We start from the raw sequence: 19,649 nt of genomic DNA on the forward strand, positions 1-19,649 counted from the left end.
TTGCTGCAGATTTGACAAAACGCAAAGAAGGTACCAATGTGAGATTTCTAAAAATAGCTGTAGCACTCGACCCAAGGTTTAAGAATCTGAAGTGCCATCCAAAATCTGAGAAGGACGAGGTGTGGATGGAGCATGCTTTCGGAAATCTTAAAAGAGCAACACTGTGTTGCAGAAACTACAGAATCTGAACCACCAAAAAAGAAAATCAACCTTCTTCTGGTGGCATCTGATTCAGATGATGAAAAGGAACATGCATCAGTCCACACTGATTTGGATCAGTATCGAGCATGGACGCATGTCCTCTGGAATGGTGGTTGAAGCATGAAGGGACATATGAATCTTTAGCGCATCTAGCATGTAAATATCTTGCGATGCCGGCTACAACAATGCCATGTGAACGCCAGTTCTCACTCTCAGGTGATGTTGTAAACAAGAAGCGGGCAGCATTATCGCCTGCCAATTGTAACCACACTTGTTTGTCTGAGCAATTGGCTGAACGAGAAGTAGGACTGAGTGGATTTGTAGGCTCTAAAGTTTTGTATTGTTTTATTTTTGAATGCAGTTATCTGTTTGCACATAATTCTACATTTTTAAGTTCAACTTCCATGATAAAGAGATTGCACTATAGTACTTGTATGAGGTGAATTGAAAAATACTATTTCTTTTGTTTTTTACAGTGAAAATATTTGTAATAAAAATAAATATAAAGTGAGCACTGTACATTTTGTATTCTGTGCTATAAATGAAATCAATATATTTGAAAATGTAGAAAACATCTAAAAATATTTAATTAAATTCTGTTCTATTATTAACAACGCGATTAATCACGATTAATTTTTTTAATCCTGTGATTAATTGCGATTAATTTTTTAATCGCTTGATAGCCCTACTTAAAAATATAGTTTTCCTGATTTCAGCGATTCATGGATTCCAAAGCCAGAAGGGACCATTGTGATCATCTAATCTGCCCTCCTGTACAACACAGACCATAGAACTTCTGAATTCCTAGAGCATATCTTTGAGAAAAACATCCAGTCTTGATTTAAATATTGTTGTCAAGGTTCTTTCCCCACTCTGAACTCTAGGGTACAAATGTGGGGACCTGCATGAAAACCTCCTAAGCTTACTTTTAGCAGCTTAGGTTAAAACTTCCCCAAGGTACAAACTATTTTACCCTTGGTTTTCCACTGCCACCACCAAACGTTTCTCTGGGTTCCCGAGAAAGCGTTGTTTGGAAACGTCTTTCCCCCCAAAAATCCTCCCAACCGTTGCACCCTACTTCTTGGGGAAGGTTTGGTAAAAATCCTCACCAATTTGCATAGGTGACCACAGACCCAAACCCTTGGATCTTAGAATAATGAAAAAAGCATTCAGTTCTTGAAAAGAAACATTTTAATAGAAGAAACAGTAAAAAGAATCACCTCTGTAAAATCAGGATAGTAAATACCTTACAGGGTAATTAGATTCAAAACATAGAGAATCCCTCTAGGCAAAACCTTAAGTTACAAAAAAGACACACAGACAGGAATATTCATTCTATTCAATGCTATTTTCTCAGCCATTTAAAGAAATCATAATCTAACACATACCTAGCTAGATTACTTACTAAATTCTAAGACTCCATTCCTGTTCTGTCCTCGGCAAAAGCATCACACAGGCAGACCCAGACCCTTTGTTTTTCTCCCTCCTCCCAGCTTTTGAAAGTATCTTGTCTCCTCATTGGTCATTTTGGTCAGGTGCCAGCGAGGTTACCTTTAGCTTCTTAACCCTTTACAGGTGAAACGATTTTTCCTCTGGCCAGGAGGGATTTAAAGGTGATTACCCTTCCCTTTATATTTATGACAATTGTCAATGATAGAGAATCTATCATAACCCTTGGTAAATTGTTCCAGTTATTAATTACCCTCACTGTCAAAAATTTACACCTTATTTCCAGTCTGAATTTGTCTAGCTTCAACATCCAGCCATTGGATCATGTTATACCTTTTTCTTCTAGACTGAAGAGTACATTATTAAATATTTGTTCCCTATATAGACTCTTTTAGATTGTAATCAAGTCATCCCTTAACCTTCTCTTTGTTAAACTAATTAGAAAGAGCTCTTTGAGACTATCACTGTGTGCAGCATGTTTTCTAATCCTTTAATCATTCTCGTAGCTCTTCTCTGAACTCTCTCCAATTTATCAATTTATTTCCTTGCTCAGTGTCTTGTTTTCATGACATACTGTGTCTAATGTGCAATGTGTTACCAATAATACAGCACTAATGGATAAGTGAACTCTAATTGCTCCCCTATAAAGGATAGAGCTAAACATGTATTACAAATATTTCAGAAAGATACTGAGACAACATAAGTGAACTTAGACCTATTAAGACTGAAAATCTCATCCACAGCTATAGTGTAGAGCCTTCCCTGGCTCTGTGTTCTTTATTACTATTATTTATATTTCCTATAATATAAACCACAATGTTTCACAACATTCATCCTTCAACATTCAAGCCCCCTATCTACAAAATCTAAATCTTGCTGTGCCAGAGTGTGTGGTAGCAAGAAGACAGAGAAAGAAAGCATTAATATAGAAATGGTGTTATCATGTCTCCTTATAAATATAATAGAATCACACTTACTGGGTAAACTAGCCAAATGATTTTTAACAGCTTCTTCTTCGTTCTTACATTAACTGCTGCAATAGAAGCATGGAGCAGGGAAAGAGCTGTCAAAACCCTAGAACAGCCTGAAGATATGGGGCCAGTTCTCTTATTTACACCCAGGTAAATTGAGAGTGACTCCACTGAAGTTAATGGAATTACACTAGTGTAAATCAGATGTGATTGAGAGGAGGAAAAAGCCTATCGTTTGAGCACAAGCAAATCCACTATATGCACAATGTGAAGGAATATAGGAGAAACAATTTCTAATGTTCTAAAGCAGAGGTGGGCAAACTACGGCCCGCGGGCCACATCTGGCCTGCGGGACCATCCTGCCTGGCCCCTCAGCTCCTGGTCCGGGAGGCTAGCCCTATCCTCTGCTGTCCCCCCTCCCCCACAGCCTCACCTCGCCACGCCACCGGCGCAATGCTCTGGGCGGTGGGGATGCAGAGCCTGGACTGACCCAGTGCTCTGTGCTGCGCAGCGCGGCTGCCTGTCCTGGTGCAGCTGCGCTGCCAGCCACCAGTGCTCCAGGCAGCGCGGTAAGGGGGCAGGGGGCAGTGGGGGTTGGATAGAGGGCAGGGGAGTTTGGGGGGTGGTCAGGGGCGTGGATATGGGTTGGGGCGGTCAGAGGGCGGGGAACAGGGGGGTTCAATGGGGGCAAGAGTCTGGGGGGGCAATCAGGAAGGAGAGGAGGGGTTGGATGGGGTGGGGGGGGCAGTTAGGAGCAGAGGGTCTGGGGCAGTCAGGGAGAAGGGATGGTTGGATGGGGCAGGGGTCCCGGGGGGGCAGTCAGGAAGGAGAGGAGGGGTTGGATGGGGCGGCGGGGGGCGGTTAGGAGACGGGGAGCAAGGGGGGTGGATGGGGCAGGGGTCCCCGGGGGGGCAATCAGGAAGGAGAGGGGGGTTGGATGGGATGATGGGGGGCAGTTAGGGGCAGGGGATCTGGGGGCGGTCAGGGAGAAGGGGTGGTTGGATGAGGCAGGGGTCCCGGGAGCAGTCAGGAAGGGGGGGGGTTAGATGGGGCCACGGGGAGCAGTTAGGGGCAGAGGGTCCGGGGGCGGACAGGGGACTGAGAGCGGGGGGGGGTGGATGCGGCAGGGGTCCCCGGGGGGCCGTCAGGGGGTGAGAAGCAGGGGGTGGGGGCTGGGCCATGCCTGGCTGTTTGGGGAGGCACAGCCTCCCCTTACCGGCCCTCTATACAATTTCAGAAACCCGATGCAGCCCTCAAGCCAAAAAGTTTGCCTGCCCCTGTCCTAAAGGACTGGGTGGAAAGTCCAACCCCAGCTCCCTTAAAACAAAACAAAACATGATTTAAACTTTAGCAATAAAACTGTAAGAGTGGTCTGGCACAAATTGTATGCACACCCCTTCAAAGTACTAAATGGAAAAATTAATGTCATAATCTGCAACAACAAAATGATAGAAAAGAGACAAATCAACGTACAAAGGGGAAATGCTTGATTCATCACAAATGGTTTTGATTTCTACTTGCTAGTTTGCCTTCCAAAAGATCTCTTGGTAGACTTTATGAAATATAAGAAGCCTGATTCAGACCAATATAATAACAATAAAATAACCCAGCTCATGGATAGGCCTTGAGAACATTTGGAAGGAGAGTAGTAAAGAAAGCTAAGCAAAAGAGGACTCAAAGAAAGAGGGTATTGTGTGATACAAAGGATGTCATAAGCTGGTCTAGCTGTGGTGCGCAGCATAAAAATGTCATGGTAAGAAGAAGAGAAAAGGCAAAAGATGATATTCAGATCTCAGGTACTCCAGCGTAACTCTGGAGTAGCTACCTTAAAATCAGTAGAACCACACCCAAATTACACCAGTTTAATTAAAATCATATAGGTTTTTTCATTTAATTTCTTTGGTTTTAGTTGGAATATGGTCTAAACTTAGATACAATCACCTAACACACCACTATTTTCTTTCTCTCTGTATTTAGAAACATAATAATTTAATAATTTAAAAGACTGATGAAAGATGTACATCCAATATAGAATTCTTATTTACCTGTTACCTTGCATTGTAGTTGTTATAATGTTTGGACCATATTCTGCCATCAGCGAGTCACATATAATTCTCTGTGTGACAAATCCTGGTCTCCTTAACGCTAACAGCAAACTCTCAAGATTTGATTATTGACTTCAGTGAGAGTTACACAGATGTATTTGAGGACTGAACTGGACCCTTTGTGTACATTTGCATCTCTAATTATGAAGGGTTTTCCTTTAGAGTATAATTTTAGAGTTGAAGGTGTTGGTGCCAAAAATCACCAATTTCACAAGAGGGAACTTCATGTTGCATAAATTCTGCTATATGAAATGAATAATTTGTTTTTAAAAGTAAATATAGTGCCCATGAAAGGTTTCGTTCCAAAAGGACAAGAAACTGAGGTCCTTTCTGTTTCCACTTTTAACACGTACAGCACAGGCAGCGGCAGTAATGTGCCACAACCCTATTTTTCATAGATTACCAGTGATGAGTGTTTGTTGATTATCCTTAGCCTCCAAGACTGGCATTGTCACAAGGGTGCCATCTCTGGGGTGAGTTTTGTAATGAGTGTATAACTTAATCATGGGCAGACAAGCTTTGCCAGAGTTGTAGTTTTCCAGTAAATTGAGTGACATTTTAAAGGCAGCTGCAGGCTTTTGTTTTGAATCACAGGTTTAAAAGCAGATGGTATGATATAGACCTATAGATTTTTGGGATGACAGCCTCAAGTTGCCTAAACAGAAATAATGAGCTAATCAGGACATACTGAGTCATCCATGGTAGAGTTTGCTTCAAGGACTCACATTGGGTGGTGAAACTACGGACTGGATGGGGAAGCCAATCATTGCCTACTATTGTTAAGTTCTTTTACCATTTCAGCAGGTTTTTTTCTACACTTTTAGCAACATTACCAAGGTACATATTCACAAGAAGTAATGCAATTGTTTGTTATAGCTTTCAACATAGAATGGCAGGCTAATATGTTAACTAAGGAACAAATGTCATACAGTAATGAAAGGATATTGTATTTTGACTATAACTTTAAAACTATGTATCACATAAATTAAGTTTTATGAAGAGCACAATAAAAATTTCATTCTGTCAAAATCAATGGTGGAAACGATGTGTTTGTACATTGCAGATCTATTTTAATTAAATTTGCACTAATGAAAAAGAAAATAGGAAAGTAGATTGGGGAAGGTTTAAATTTGTGGTGCATAAAGTATACTTAAAAGTTACAAATAAATGGGAGAATGTTTAGATAAATCTTTTAAACAGATGGTTAAACAGTAAATAAATCTTCACATACATAAACAAGTGTTGTTGGAGAACAGTCAAAGAAAATTTTCAGATCAAAGATGTGATGTCATCTAAATAAGATAAAGCTGCATCTCCCCATTTGACTCATGGTTATAATAATAGTTATCTCAAAATCACTAAAATCCTATTAATGTTAATTTTCACAGTGTGGATCTCTGTTTATCTGCTCACCTGCACTTAGCTTAATTGTTAAGTTCATAACTTAATTATGCCATTGATCATATGGACATTTATAATCTAACTTGAAAACTTTCCCTAAAATTGTTCTAAAAGCAGTGGTGGTTCAAAATATTGTTTACTTCCTTCCTATTCACTTGAACTGGTAAGATGTTGAGTATGATGAAAACCTCCTTACTGGGTGCTGAGTATTTATTTAGGTCCTGATCTTGCAAAAATGTATGCACATGCTTGACTATGCACGATGACATAATCTCACTATTTTAATCACAAGATTTGTGATATTTGATGTCTTTCTTAAAATACCAGCTCTTGGAGTCCTGTTATTTTTTGAGACTCTCAGCTTTTATTTTATTTATTTATTTAAAAAAATAAGTTTCTAGCCCTCATAGTTACAGACAAAAGCTTGAAAATGTTAACTTTACAGGCTCAAAGCTAGAAGGTAAATAAATACAAGGCCCTTAAATTTATTATTTTTTTAAATCTTGTGATTTATTTTAAGTCAATACCATGATTTTTTGTGGGCCTTACTCATGACTTTTGAACACTTGGATTTGGTGATGCTGGAGTTGTCCCACTGAACTTTATGAGACTACTCACAGTGCATTAAGTTAAGCATGTGCATAAATTCTTGCAGAATTGGGGCTGTAGTATGTAATATTTTCCTTCACTTCTGTTAATATTGAAATTTGGTAGGTCATCTTTTACACTTCCTTAATCTCTTGCTTTTTTTTCCAGCAAGTAGCCTTGCTTATTCATCAGCATTATAAACTGGTTTTCCATTTTTTTTTGCACATCTAAGAAACTGAGATTTTTTAAAATGAACACTGTATACAATGTATTCCATTAAGATGTGTGTAAGTCTAAAACAATTCAATATAAGTACACAGAAATTTATCTCACAGACAATACATTGGTGAGAAAACAGCACTTGTTTTATACACAGCACTATCCTATGGCAACAATTAGTATAACAAAGTTTAAGTGTGGAAGTAGCCACAGCTGAGTGCACAAAAACTCTCATAGGGGGAAAAAATAGCATGAAAAAACACGCAGGGAGAGAGGGCTTATTTCCACCACTAATGTTCTGCTTATAAATAATTTTTACTTACAAAAAAGCTAGATGTTGACTTTTTAACATTAATCACTGTTATAGCTATATTTTTTCTAAATCAAGTAATATTTTATCTGATTGGAATTTTTGTATTGTTTCTGTTTCAGTCATTAGAATGGCCATACTGGGTCAGACCAAAGGTCCATCCAGCCCAGTATCCTGTCTACTGACACTGGCCAGTGCCAGGTGCCCCAGAGGGAGTGAACCCTAACAGGTAATGGTAAAGTGATCTCTCTCCTGCCATTCATCTCCACCCTCTGACAAACAGAGGCTACGGACACCATTCCTTACCCATCTGGGCTAATAGCCATTAATAGACTTAACCTCCATGCATTTATCCAGTTCTCTTTTAAACTCTCTTATAGTCCTAGCCCTCACAACCTCCTCAGGCAAGGAGTTCCACAGGATGACTAACATGGTATCCTAACGTTGTGACAGCCATACTGCTTTCAAGTGTCCTTGTTTTTATGGTTAGAATTCTTTCTTTTTTCTACAGATATTATCATCCAGATTGTAAAATGTTATTGAAATGCTTGTTTTAAAATACTTTATTGGTTCTAAACAAATTAAACATGTTTCAGAGTCTCTATTGCCTTTTTCAAGAGACTGTCCAAGATTTTGTTTTTTTATCTCATTTTTGTCCAGCTGCGTTGGAACACAGGAAAAAATGGTTTTGTCTTCACTTGTGTGTTGACCTGGACCTCACTGAAATATCAGAACCCCATGACAGCTTGATTTACATAAACGAACATGCAGGAGATTCATAATATAACTTGGTTGATGTTACACAAAGCTTCTTGGTGTACAGCCTGAACCACTTAAAAGTGTTGCACAGACTCATATCACAAAATACATAAAAGGACAAAGGAAAATGACCCCACTGATGTTTTCTTAGCTGATTCCTGAATTTTAAAAATAGCTTCCTTTAAAAAAGGTATAGCGCCTTTCCTTTCCCAAAGGAGAGGAGTTTAGAACAAATGTATCTGTAGCTGAAGCAGAGGAACCCCCTTGTATGGGGATAAGCCCCACCATTCTCCCTGATCCTTCACTTTGGGGAAGGCATCCACACAATGGGGGGGGGTCTCTCCTACCCCCAGAAGATGGAGTCTTCACCCCCAAAGGTACCCCCCCCCTCAGAATAAGGGGTCCTACACGTGATGAATAGCAAGGTCTCACCAACCATAAAAGGGGTCTCTCTCCCTGTGCCAGAATGAGGGCGGGGGTTCTCCTGCACCCACAAGGATCTCCACCTCCTCCCTGAGGTCTCCCCAACCATAACTTACGATTATGGGGGAGGCTGTCACTTATGGTCTATAAGTGAGAGTCGCCCCCATCCCCTGATGCAGGGCTTCCTCAATCCCCTTAAATGGGAACCTCTCTCACCCGCTGGGGATCTCCTCCGTCCCTTTTAAGGCGTGGGGTCCCCCTAATCCAGGGCGTTTTCTTTCCCCCGTAGCAGAGCCTCCCCAGCCTGTAACCGGGGGGGTCTCGCTCAGCCCGCGGGGGGGCGGGGGGCGTTCCGCTGGCGGAGGAACTGCGGGCCCCGGAGTTCCAGGGGTCGCGGGGCGGGCCGGTGTCTATGGCAACCACTGTCCGGCGGCTGAGGCCGCAGGCTGGCGGCGCGGCACAGCAGGGAGCGGCGGCAGCCCGGGCCCAGCGATGCCCAAAGGCAGGTTGGCCAATCCCAGCACTGCGCGGGACGGCGCTTGGGTGAGAGACCGGCGGGGGCGACCCGGCGTCTGTCCCCGGCCAAGCAGGACCCGAACCAGCCCCCTTCGCTCCGGGCAGGAATAACCGCCCGTGGGGAGCGGGCGCAGAGCCCAGCCCGGTGCCGTGGCACGAGCAGCGGCACGCGCTGGTCCCGGCGGGGGCAGCTCATCGCTGGGAAGCGGGCGAGCAACCGCCCCGGGTGCTCCAGGCTCGCAGCAGCCCCGGGGCTGGCAAAGCGCCCCATCAGCGGGCGGGAGGGTTTGGCCCCGGTCAGCCCTCGTGCTGGCTTTAAAGAGCGCGGGCCAGCATCCGGCTGGCCCACGGCCCTGAGCCCCACCGGCTTCCCTGCCCCTGAGCAGCTCGGCGGCCGTGGGCACGTTTCTTAACCGCGCCCCGAAAAGAGGAAGCGTGGCCGTGAGCCTGCGTTCTCCCTGGGACAGGGGAAGAAGGCCCGTGAGGCTGCTTTTGTCTTTGTCCTTTATAGAAATCCATCCAGGCCTTGTCTACCCTGGCAGGCATCTGTTAAAACTGGTCCGACTATGTCCCGTCCTGTCCACCCCCTGACAATTTTTGATGGAAGCAAACAAAAACAAGCCTTTCGTTTTCATTGACAGATCCCCTGGAATTTTCCAGTTTTCAGCAGAAAACTCACTAACCAAAAGGTTTTGGCCAAAATATTTGAATGATAAAACATTATCTTCTTTGGAAAGGAAACACTTCATGCAAAATGTTTTATTTTATCAAAAACCCTATTTTCCATTTAAAAAACAGTTTTGTTGAGAAATTTTCAACCAAACCTACTCTGTGGTCTGAGATATTGACATTACCAATACCAAGAAAATGAAACCTAGTTACTTGAGTTAGTTTGACTAAAATTGTGCCCTATCCCTAACTTTGTTTTTGTTAAAAGAAAAGGAGTACTTGTGGCACCTTAGAGACTAACCAATTTATTTGAGCATAAGCTTTCGTGAGCTACAGCTCACTTCATCACTTTGTTTTTGTTAATACTTGTTTAACTGAAACTTTTCAATGAAAAAGATATTGGAGGATTCAATTCCTCTACTCCTACTAAGGACCAAGACAGCTAACAGTATACATTTCGGAGTCAAACAAATTTTTCAACCAAAAAAGGAAGAGTCTGGGAAGTCTTGACATTACTGATATTTCTGGTGTGCTCAGATCTTTTTTATAGGTGATAAAGAAATAGAAAGAAACACAACACCAGTGTTTTCTTTATAGATCACCTTTAATCTCTCTCTTTCCACTTCTCTGAATGGAGATAATCATGATTATTTCCTTACATCACAGCATGTGGATTAATTAGTTTACATTTTCAAAAAGTTGCCCCAAAGTGAAGTGATTTGGAAAGGAGGGATAGCTCAGTGGTTTGAGCATTGGCCTGCTAAACCCAGGGTTGTGAGTTCAATTTGTGAGGGGGCCATTTGGGATCTGGGCCAAAAATTGGGGATTGGTCCTGCTTTGAGCAGGGGGTTGGACTAGATGACTTCCTGAGGTCCCTTCCAACCCTGATATTCTATGATTATTATTAATTTCTATTTGTAATTAGTTTGTGGTGACAAGGGTATTATCAAGTTACATGCTGGAGCTGTTGATGTTAAATCCACATGAAACATTTTTTAAAAGTGCTTACCCTTTCCCACTGGAAACTTTTTGCAACATTTTCATGAATACGACAGCAACGTAGAAAGAAGTGAGATGAATTTTACAGTTATTGAAATTGATTGAATAACTTTTAATATCACAATCTCATCACCCTCTGGTGTGCTGTTCCATATGGGTTTAGAAATCAATCTGTAAAGACATACTAAACATCACTTTATAAACCTAGATCCATTTTTCCTTTGCAACTTTCTTAGACTTTCACAAAAAATCTCTACGTTCAGAGCACATTTTCAACAGATTTTTTTCCATGTTTCTAAACTGCCTTGAATCCTCATCTTTCTTTTTACTTATAGGTAATTTTCTATTTCTCCTCCAGGAGAATTCTACCTTATACTTGCCTCAATTATAGGTTACACAAGAGGAACAGCAGCTTGATCTCACTGTTGCTGAGGTCTAGGCTCCTCAGCACTGTGAATGTATGTACACACACTTTCCACGAGTGCTTTGCTTCCTCGTGCAGGTCCTAAGATCCTGAACCTATAATGTGCTAGTATTTCCTGCAAGGTGCTTAGTGCCATCATGTCCAGTATCTTTCCATATAGCAGCAAGAGCAGCAGTAATAGTAAAGATAACAACCTTGCAGCTGTGGCTGTGTAAAGGATGCTCCTGCAACATTAACTACCACTATATAATCGACTTTCAGAAAAACCCCTGCAGAACTAACATGATGTTTGCAACCCGTCATTCTAAATATGCTCTTTGTATGTTACATCCCTTTCTCCTTCCTTCATCTATTTTATGTATCTACATCAGAAGCTCCTCAAGGCAGGGATTATGCTCTCTTCTGTGTTTTGTGTGGTGGTAGCACAGTGGGATCCCGATCCTGACTGGGGCCCCAAGTGCTACTTAATACAAATAATAAAAATAAATGAAAATAAAAATAATAAAAATAACTGCTTCTCTGATGCTGATGTGTTTGTTTTCTGGATCAAAACATTTATATTTTCTAGTTCCCGCACCTTGGATTATTCCATAGTCAACCCGAATCGATCACAGACTATATGCTAAAACAGGTACAAAATCCAGAAGAGGTTCGGTATATTGAGAAGAGATTGCCACTAGTATACAAAATTCGGGAGCAGGTTAGTTATTGTGGATATATAATTGACTTATGGAACTCCTTGCTGCGGGATGTTATTGAGTAAACGCTTACTAAATTATCTGAATAAGAACTAACATAAAAAGTGTAATGGCTTTCAGTCTTCATGCTTAAGGGAATAAGTTGTTTGTCGTCTGTGGTAAGGAAAAATTTATCCCAAGATATACTGTTGTTCAAATTATCGCTGTTTTTGTTAGTGCTGATAACTTTCTGAAACAAATTCTTTATGTGCTGAAATGTACTATAATTGGTCTCAGTCCAACAAATGTGGATAAAATATGTATGTATGAAGGTTTGATTGAAATTTGGTAAGCAATTTTGAATTGTGTGGGAAATATGTATTCCCTTGAGGAAGTTTGTTTTGCTAACTGAAACATTTAAAGCCAGAAATTTCAAACTTGACTTTTTTTTTAAATACTTCACTGAGAGTAAGAAATCAAACCAAGTTGCAAAATAATCAGTGCAATGTTTTTAAAGTTATGAACATTTAAAGGTGATAGTTTCATGCATGCACACTGATCCTACAATTGGATCCATGCATGCAGACCCTTGCTTTTTTCCCTTCTTTTAAAAGACCCATGGAACCTGAATGCAAAAAAATAGTGTTTTGCAACACAAGGGTTGCAATATTGTGCACTCCAAATGCAGGAAATTTCAAAGTTAAAGTTGTACCCACAACATTAATTGTGCGACATTGCTCATGTAGAGTATTTTCTGTTGTATGCTTTTTGTAAGGGCAACTCTTAGTACCTACCATAAAATATATAGAATGTGCTTTGGGGCCACACTTACTTTGTGTCAACAATCTTAATTTTTAGAATGTCCTGATTTCTGAGTCCATAAAGGCAGAATTAATGGTAGTTGTGTTCATATTAATTATTTATAGATTGCTCTTAATATCTGGTGAATGTTATCATTTTAACATGATGTCATAGTAAAGCAAAAGAAAGCCATAACTAGCTCACATAGTGCCAGTTTTGGATAACTTTACTCCTAAACTAGACTAATGTTCTACTTAGTGTAAAGTTTCAGAATCTGCAGCATACTTAGCACACTGGGCTCCAGTTCTAGAAGGCAGGCTGTCTTATACTCAGATCCCTGTCCCTCAGAAAGTAGGGAACTTAGCCCACTTTCCTAAAGCGTTGAATGCCTTGGTTTCATTGAACACCACTGTTTGGGTTTATCCAGTATGCTTTTTTGGAAGCTGGCATGTTTAATCTGAGAGAGACAACCAACTGCATCCTTTGTTGCAGTTTGTCATCAGTTTGTCTCTGGCTCTCCGTAGGGCAAAATTCCTTCCCCTCCACCGAACAACTCTGTAGTTTTCTTGATGATTTCTCTTGTCCTCCCTGAGGAGGTGGCATCTTCATATTACATGAGACCAGAGGCCAAATTCTACTTCATTTATACTTGTTTAAAACCAGAGTAACTTCACTGACCTCAGTGTATTAAGAGCAGAATTTGACTAAAAGGGAGTAGTTAGGAGGGGAGTTTGGGAATAGTGAGGAGAGGAATATAAGGTTACAGTGCATTATGGGGATTTTATACCTTTCTCTGGAGCATCTGGCATTGGCTACTGTTGGAGAAACAATACCAGGATAGCTGGGCCATTGGTCCATACTCATATGACCTTTCATATGTTGTTGTGACATCCATTTATTTCGTGTAGCTGTTTTCACTGTCCGGAAGAATTAATGATGGCCCTTTCATCCATTTATGATGGATTAGAACAATGTCAGTAGAAAGATATATTAAAGAGACTGGAATGTGAAGTCATAAAAACACAGTTTGAGAAAGTTTGTGTTGCTTTGACTTTTAAAAAAACCCTGCAGATGAAAATTGTTTCAGTTTGAAAGGAGTTGGAAGGTCACTGTGTGCCAGAGCTGACTGTCTCTAATCTCTCTGTGTGAGGGAACTTCCTGGCTGTGAGGTTAATTACTTTTTTCAGAGGCAGGAATACAGTTCGTACTTAGATTATATTATTCATTGTTCTTACTTTGCTGTAATCTTAAAACTATTTTTACTATAGCTTTTTTTTGCTGTAGTTAATTTGTTAAATGGTTCCCAGAGATATTATTCAATATATATGTATCTTTTGTTTTTCAATTTTCCACACCATATAGAAACTATAAATAAACTCACTATTCCTTTGTAAAGGTGTAAATGACTGGGTCTTAACCACACTGATGTGTTTCAGTGGTAGCTCTGTGCATTTTATCCATCCAGGAGACATTACCTAGGGCCCTGATCCTGTAAGCAAGTACACGTAAGTAGTCCCACTGAACTCAGTGGGAGTACTCACATGCATAACACAACTCTGGTGCATAACTATTTGCAAAATTGGGGCTTAGAGGCATATTCATGGTGTAGCTGATCTGTTTATGAAAATCCCATTGACTTCACTAGGAGTTCTATGCATGGAGTAGCTATAGAATTGGACCCTTGAAAAGTACTATAGATCTATAATTAAGCAAAAGCATGTGTGGCTACAGACTAGTTGAATTTATATAAGAGATTATATGGTCATGAGGCACACAGCACAAGACCAAACCAAGATCTATAAAGTGTACCAAATGGAGATCTTCAGTTATAATCTAGGCTCTGATCCTGCAGCTGATTCCATGCAGGTAGACTCTGGCATCTGCCTGTTCTTCAAGATTGGGACCATAATTATATTTTTCTTTATAATTGATTTATATTTTCTGTTACAAACCACAATTTATTTCAAATAGCTTTTGTATTATAGCACAGTAAAACTAGATACGCCCTCTGGAGATGAAGATCTACAGTTATAAACTGGAATATTCCTGCCTCTGTATTAAGTGTAAAAATCATTAGAGAAGTTGTAAAAATGAACAGAAAGTTACCAACACAAAACCGAAAGATGGTGCTTGGAGAAGCAAAAAGGACAAGTCTAGTAGTCCAGAATAGTTTTTGGAATTTCATATTTTAACCATTTTATACACATAGGACTGAAACTTTATATTAATTTGTAAATTATTAAATTTATTACTTTCCTACAATTCTGTTCATGCATTTTCAGATGCTTTTTTAGTCGTCTTTTTTTTGTAGTGGTTTACAAAATGGATAAAAAGTATGCGCAAAAGGTGAGTTTAAAAATTAGTTCTGTGCTTAGTGGGCTCCCAGAGCCTGGTTACTGGATGACATTCAACACATAAATCTCAGATTAACTCAGTTTTGAGTTCCCTTTTGTAGTTCAACTTTCATTTATTGTGGCTCACTAATGAGCCACACAAAAAAGTTTTTACATTTCTGTAATATCTTGATGCTTCTATAGAGAATATGGTTTCTCTGATTTGGAAGTTTGCAATTAATCGTGTGCATGTTCAGTAAGTCTTGTGAATATTAAATTCTGATATTTTGGAGAAAAATACAGAGAGCCAGTTTTGCAGGAATAAAGCCATGTGGAAGAAGATTTAACAGATAATGCCTCTGTTAATAAAAACATAATTTTTGCATCTGTCAGAAAGTGCGAACTAAGATTATAGCACACACAGATGGCATAAGGTATATTATAACTTATCTTTTCTTTATCTCTTTTTCAGAAAGCTGTAAAAAAACACTTTCCATTTTCAACCCATGACAACAGGAATTGTTTACAGAATGTGGGAGAGTACTTTGACTTTGTGAGTATCCAGCACTGAGAAAATCAGCAAGTTCATATCTCTCAACCTGCCAGAGATTAAACACAATATTCTTGCAAAATTCATGGATGCTCAAAAAGGTGATGAGAGAAAATGCACAGTAAACACCAATGATAACATGCACAGATTGTTGGGACATAACTTCTTATGTGTAATGACATATGGGTATGTCTTCTGAATCCTCATAACAATATAATATGGCATTTACAGATACCCAGAATAACATGTATCTGGCTGGAGTGATACATACATAATTGACTTCTTGTGGAGCATAGCAACCCAAATCGTGTCACTTTCTCTTAGTCTACAGGTTTATGAGTTAACCACTTGCAAAAGTGTTTTTATACGGATTTTTAATCTGGACACAGTGATTGCTTGGTGTGCAAATGCAAATCTGGCATTCTGTTTTGGAAGCAAGAGTTTTGGAAGTATTCTCACACTGCTGTGTTGGTGAAATTCATCTCTTCTCACAAAAAGTTAGAATAAATGGTCTTTTTGTAGGCAATTAAGTAGGGATTGTAAGAAACAACCTGTGAACAAGCTTCAGGACTGCAGCACAGCCTCTCTGGACATGTCTATACGAACAGTTAGTGCATGGCAAGCTAGGGTGTAAATCTACAGCGCACTAGCCTGCTATGCACTAACTGTCCATGTGGACCCTGCTACCATGCACTAAAAGTTCCATATTGTGTTTTAATGTACTCTGCTTTGATAGTAGCATACCTTGTTACAGTCTGTGGGGCTGTAATAAAGGCTGCTTTGCTATTCCAGACTCTAGATCTGCACAAGCATAGATCATGTGCCCCTCTGGCACAACCCCATTTCTCCCCGCTTATTTGGAGCTAACATGGAGCTTACCTCTGTGGTGAGCAAGAGTTATAGGGGCCTCCCTATGTAGCTGCTCTGCCTGGAAGTTTAGTAGACTAGAGAAGCTTATAGGATATGTGTTTAAAGGTATCTTAAGGCAGTGGTTCTAACCTTTCAGGGGTCTGATTTGTCTTGCATACCCAAAGTTTCATCTCACTTAAAAAGCTACTTGTTTACAAAATCAGACATAACAATACAAAGTGTCACAGCAAAATGGCTTACTTTCTCATTTTGTTTCTATGAAATTGTAGTTTTTACTGACTTCATTAGTGCTTTTTATGTAGCCTGCTGTAAAACTAAGCAAATATCTAGATGAGTTAATGTACCCCCTGGAAGAGCTCTGTGTACCCATGGTTGAGAACCACTGTGTTAAGGGAACCACCATTCTGAGTGAATTTTTAAAGTTTCCTCTTTTTTCTTTTACGTTTGCATGTGTAATAATTTTAATTTTGATTTTTTTTCCTTTTTGGAATGTTGATATGTTTCTATGACAACAAAAGAGACAGCATGATCTACTAGACAGTGTTCAGAGTAGGTAGTCAGAAACTCCTGTGTTCTGATTCCTGCTCTGCTACTGAAATTACTGAAGTTGTGACCTTCGGCAACTCTTTGGCCCAGATTTCCAAAAGCATTCATTAATGTTGAAAATCTTCAATTCTTTTGCCCAGTGTGCTATAATCAATGCCTGATAATTTTCAGAGACGCTAATCACAAGGAAGTCTAGTAGGAGTTCAGTGGTAGTTGTGGGTTCATCACATAAGAAAAATCAGACTCTCTGGTCTCAAGTTTGGCACACAAAAGTAAGGGACACTTTTGAAAAACTTGGTTTTACACTTTGTATGTTTATCTGTAAGCCAGAAATAATGTTATTTACCTAACTCAGTGGGCTGTTCTGAGGATTCATTTATTTAGTACTGCACTTTGAATAAAGTGCTATCGGAATGCAAATAATTATTATTTTATTCATAATAATAGATCAAAAGTCAAGATGTCTGTTTCTGGTTTTCCTTTGTCTGTGCACCAGCATAGTTAATCATGCTACCAGAAAGGTATATATTGGTAGGTCTGAGAATATTATTTATAACCTAACTGCTTGCAGCAGATCAGTAGTGGTTCTCATAATCACTTTGGTAAGTGCTTCTTTAATTTTTAACTGCTCCATGACAAAGTCGAGGATTTCTTTCCTAACATTCCAAACTTTAACAGTGAAACTGTGATCCTGAAATGTACATTTTCATCAGTTTTTCCTTCAATCTTTTTCCTAGAACGTAGGACGAAAGAAGGTTGAACCAGAAAGAAGGCAACAGAATTCACAAAACTTCTGTCTATGGGCACATGAGTACATTCCTAGCAGTCATGATGGTTTTACCATTTATCAAACATCATTCATAGGTGATCAAGATACCAGACGTCCTTTTTGTAGACGATATCCAAAACAGCACTTAGAAAGGTGCTACACTGATACATCTATTCCTGAGAATGAAAAACACATGTAGTCAAACCACCATGTTAATTGCAGAATTCCTTATTTAGTAACTACTGAGACTGATCAATATCCTTTCTCTGGGTCTGAACTACTCTTACCCCTCAAACACATGATGGAATAAATATCTATGTAAAATGGATACTGCGGAACAAGTTGCAAATATTTACAGTTGGCAGGTTCATTGAAATTAGCAATTATCTTGCTGTTTGAAAATTCTTCAGTTTTACTGGAAACTAAATTTACTATGAAACATAAGTCACAATAAAGTAATGAATCACAACATTGGGAGGTAAAATATAGCTGTCTTTGTATAGTTATATTTTTTAAAATAGCAATATTGGAAGAAGAGAGGCAGGCCCAGAACCACAAGGGGACTTAAATGTTGCTCTGAGCTCACCTACCAGATTGGTCGAGATAGGCTTCCCTCCACCTATCTTCACCTGGTTTGAGGATCCTCTGGGGCTTAGGCATGAGATATTCACTCAGATGGCTAGAGTGTAAGGCAGAAACGTAGGCACCAAGGGGAAAAAATTTAGGCACTGAGGGATTTTAGGCACCTACTGGGTTAGGCAGCAGCCAAGCAGGGGTTTTGAGGTTCTCTGGTGCCTAAATTTTGGACTTAGGTGCCTAAAGTGGAGTTAGGTGCCTAAGTCCTTTTGTGGATATGGACCACAGTAAATATACTTGTACAGTATAATTTGAAATTGATTTATGCCTTTTAGGCACAAATCATGGTCCCTGTCTCTGCTGCTGCAGAAGCTCCTCCAGCAATGGAACCAGTAACATAGGGGGCAATGAGGGCTGTCCCCAGCCATTTTTGTGCCCTCCGCAGCCCCCCCACCGGGGGGCTGTGTGGGGCCCCAGGCCTCCATAGGGAGGGGCTGGGGGCAGGGTGGAAACCACCCTCTGGCCCCAGCCCACTCCGCTCTGCTCCCCTAGCTCCCAGCCTTGGGAGTGCTGGGGGGGGAGTGGGAGAACCTCCCCCCAGCACTCACCGGCAGCAGGGCTGGGAGCCAGAGGAGCGGAGCAGGCTGGGGCTGGGGCGCTCCACTTACCATGTGAGTGCAGGCCTGACCCCTGCAGCAGTCCTCAGGAGAGTGGGGGCGGGGCTGGGGCGGGGGCTAGGGGGAAGAGGCAGAGCAGAGGCCGGAGTAGCACGCAGCTGTGCAGGGCACCAGGAAATGTGATGCCCCAAATTTCCTGGTGCCCTACGCAGCTGCATACTTTGCGTATGGGTAGGGACGGCCCTGGGGACAATGTGCAGGAGCTGATGGGGATTGGGCAGTCCGGTGGGTACAATGAAGCTGGATCCTTGGGACCCACCCCCACACAGGAACCATGTCAGGATTATACACTGTAGTTTCAGACATGCAGATGAACTTTGCTGTGCTGTATCATGGGTGTGAAAGGGGGATTCCCTTCTTTACTTTCCCCGCAACACACACACACCTCTGCCCAGGTTTTAATTATGGTGGATATGGCCCATGAGAGAAACTACGTAATAAAGCAACTGAAGTCTATATTATGGTGTAAAATAAGTGTAAGCATAACAAAGAAGGAGATGGACAGAAAGCGATGTCACAATGTGTGTATGTGAATACATATAACATTGATAGTGGTACATAAGAATGACCCTACTGGGTCAGACCAAAGGTCCATCTAGCCCAGTATCCTGTCTTCCAACAGTGGCCAGTAGGACAAGGAGCAAATAATTTAGGAAAAGGTTTAGAATGGTAAGCTGTGTGAAGGCTTTTATAGAGCTTAGCGTGGATGGGGTCTGGAAAGAACTCTTCTTACGGTTAAACACCACCACCAGCAAAATAAACTAAAGGCTGATCCTACAAGCCTTTTGCACAAGGACCTCCTGTGGATTGCAACAT

General features: G+C 40.8%; 1 protein-coding gene across 2 annotated transcripts; it reads left to right on the forward strand.

Moving 5' to 3' along the window:
* Window positions 1-8,783: 8,783 nt before the first annotated feature.
* On the forward strand, window positions 8,784-18,084 carry TEX36 (testis expressed 36). 2 transcript variants are annotated; one of them, XM_074960016.1, is made up of 4 exons: window positions 8,784-8,928; window positions 11,603-11,734; window positions 15,318-15,398; window positions 17,549-18,084. In XM_074960016.1, the coding sequence occupies exons 1-4, from the start codon at window positions 8,839-8,841 to the stop codon at window positions 17,777-17,779; spliced, it is 534 nt and encodes a 177-aa protein (XP_074816117.1). In that variant the 5' UTR covers window positions 8,784-8,838; the 3' UTR covers window positions 17,780-18,084. The 2 variants fall into 2 exon arrangements, with proteins under 2 accessions (XP_074816117.1, XP_074816118.1); XM_074960017.1 differs by having other exon boundaries at window positions 8,790-8,969; window positions 17,549-18,073.
* The last annotated feature ends 1,565 nt before the right edge of the window (window positions 18,085-19,649 follow it).

Source organism: Natator depressus, chromosome 7 (genome assembly GCF_965152275.1).
Source record: "Natator depressus isolate rNatDep1 chromosome 7, rNatDep2.hap1, whole genome shotgun sequence".
Taxonomy (NCBI): Eukaryota; Metazoa; Chordata; order Testudines; family Cheloniidae; genus Natator; species Natator depressus.

Bases quoted from the DNA above. Each gene is read 5' to 3' on its own strand.
- TEX36 (XM_074960016.1), top strand. From the start codon at position 8,839: ATGGCAACCACTGTCCGGCGGCTGAGGCCGCAGGCTGGCGGCGCGGCA. The intron at 8,929-11,602 runs GCAGGTTGGCCA...TATATTTTCTAG, and splicing joins GGGCCCAGCGATGCCCAAAG to TTCCCGCACCTTGGATTATT. The intron at 15,399-17,548 runs GTGAGTATCCAG...TCTTTTTCCTAG, and splicing joins TGGGAGAGTACTTTGACTTT to AACGTAGGACGAAAGAAGGT.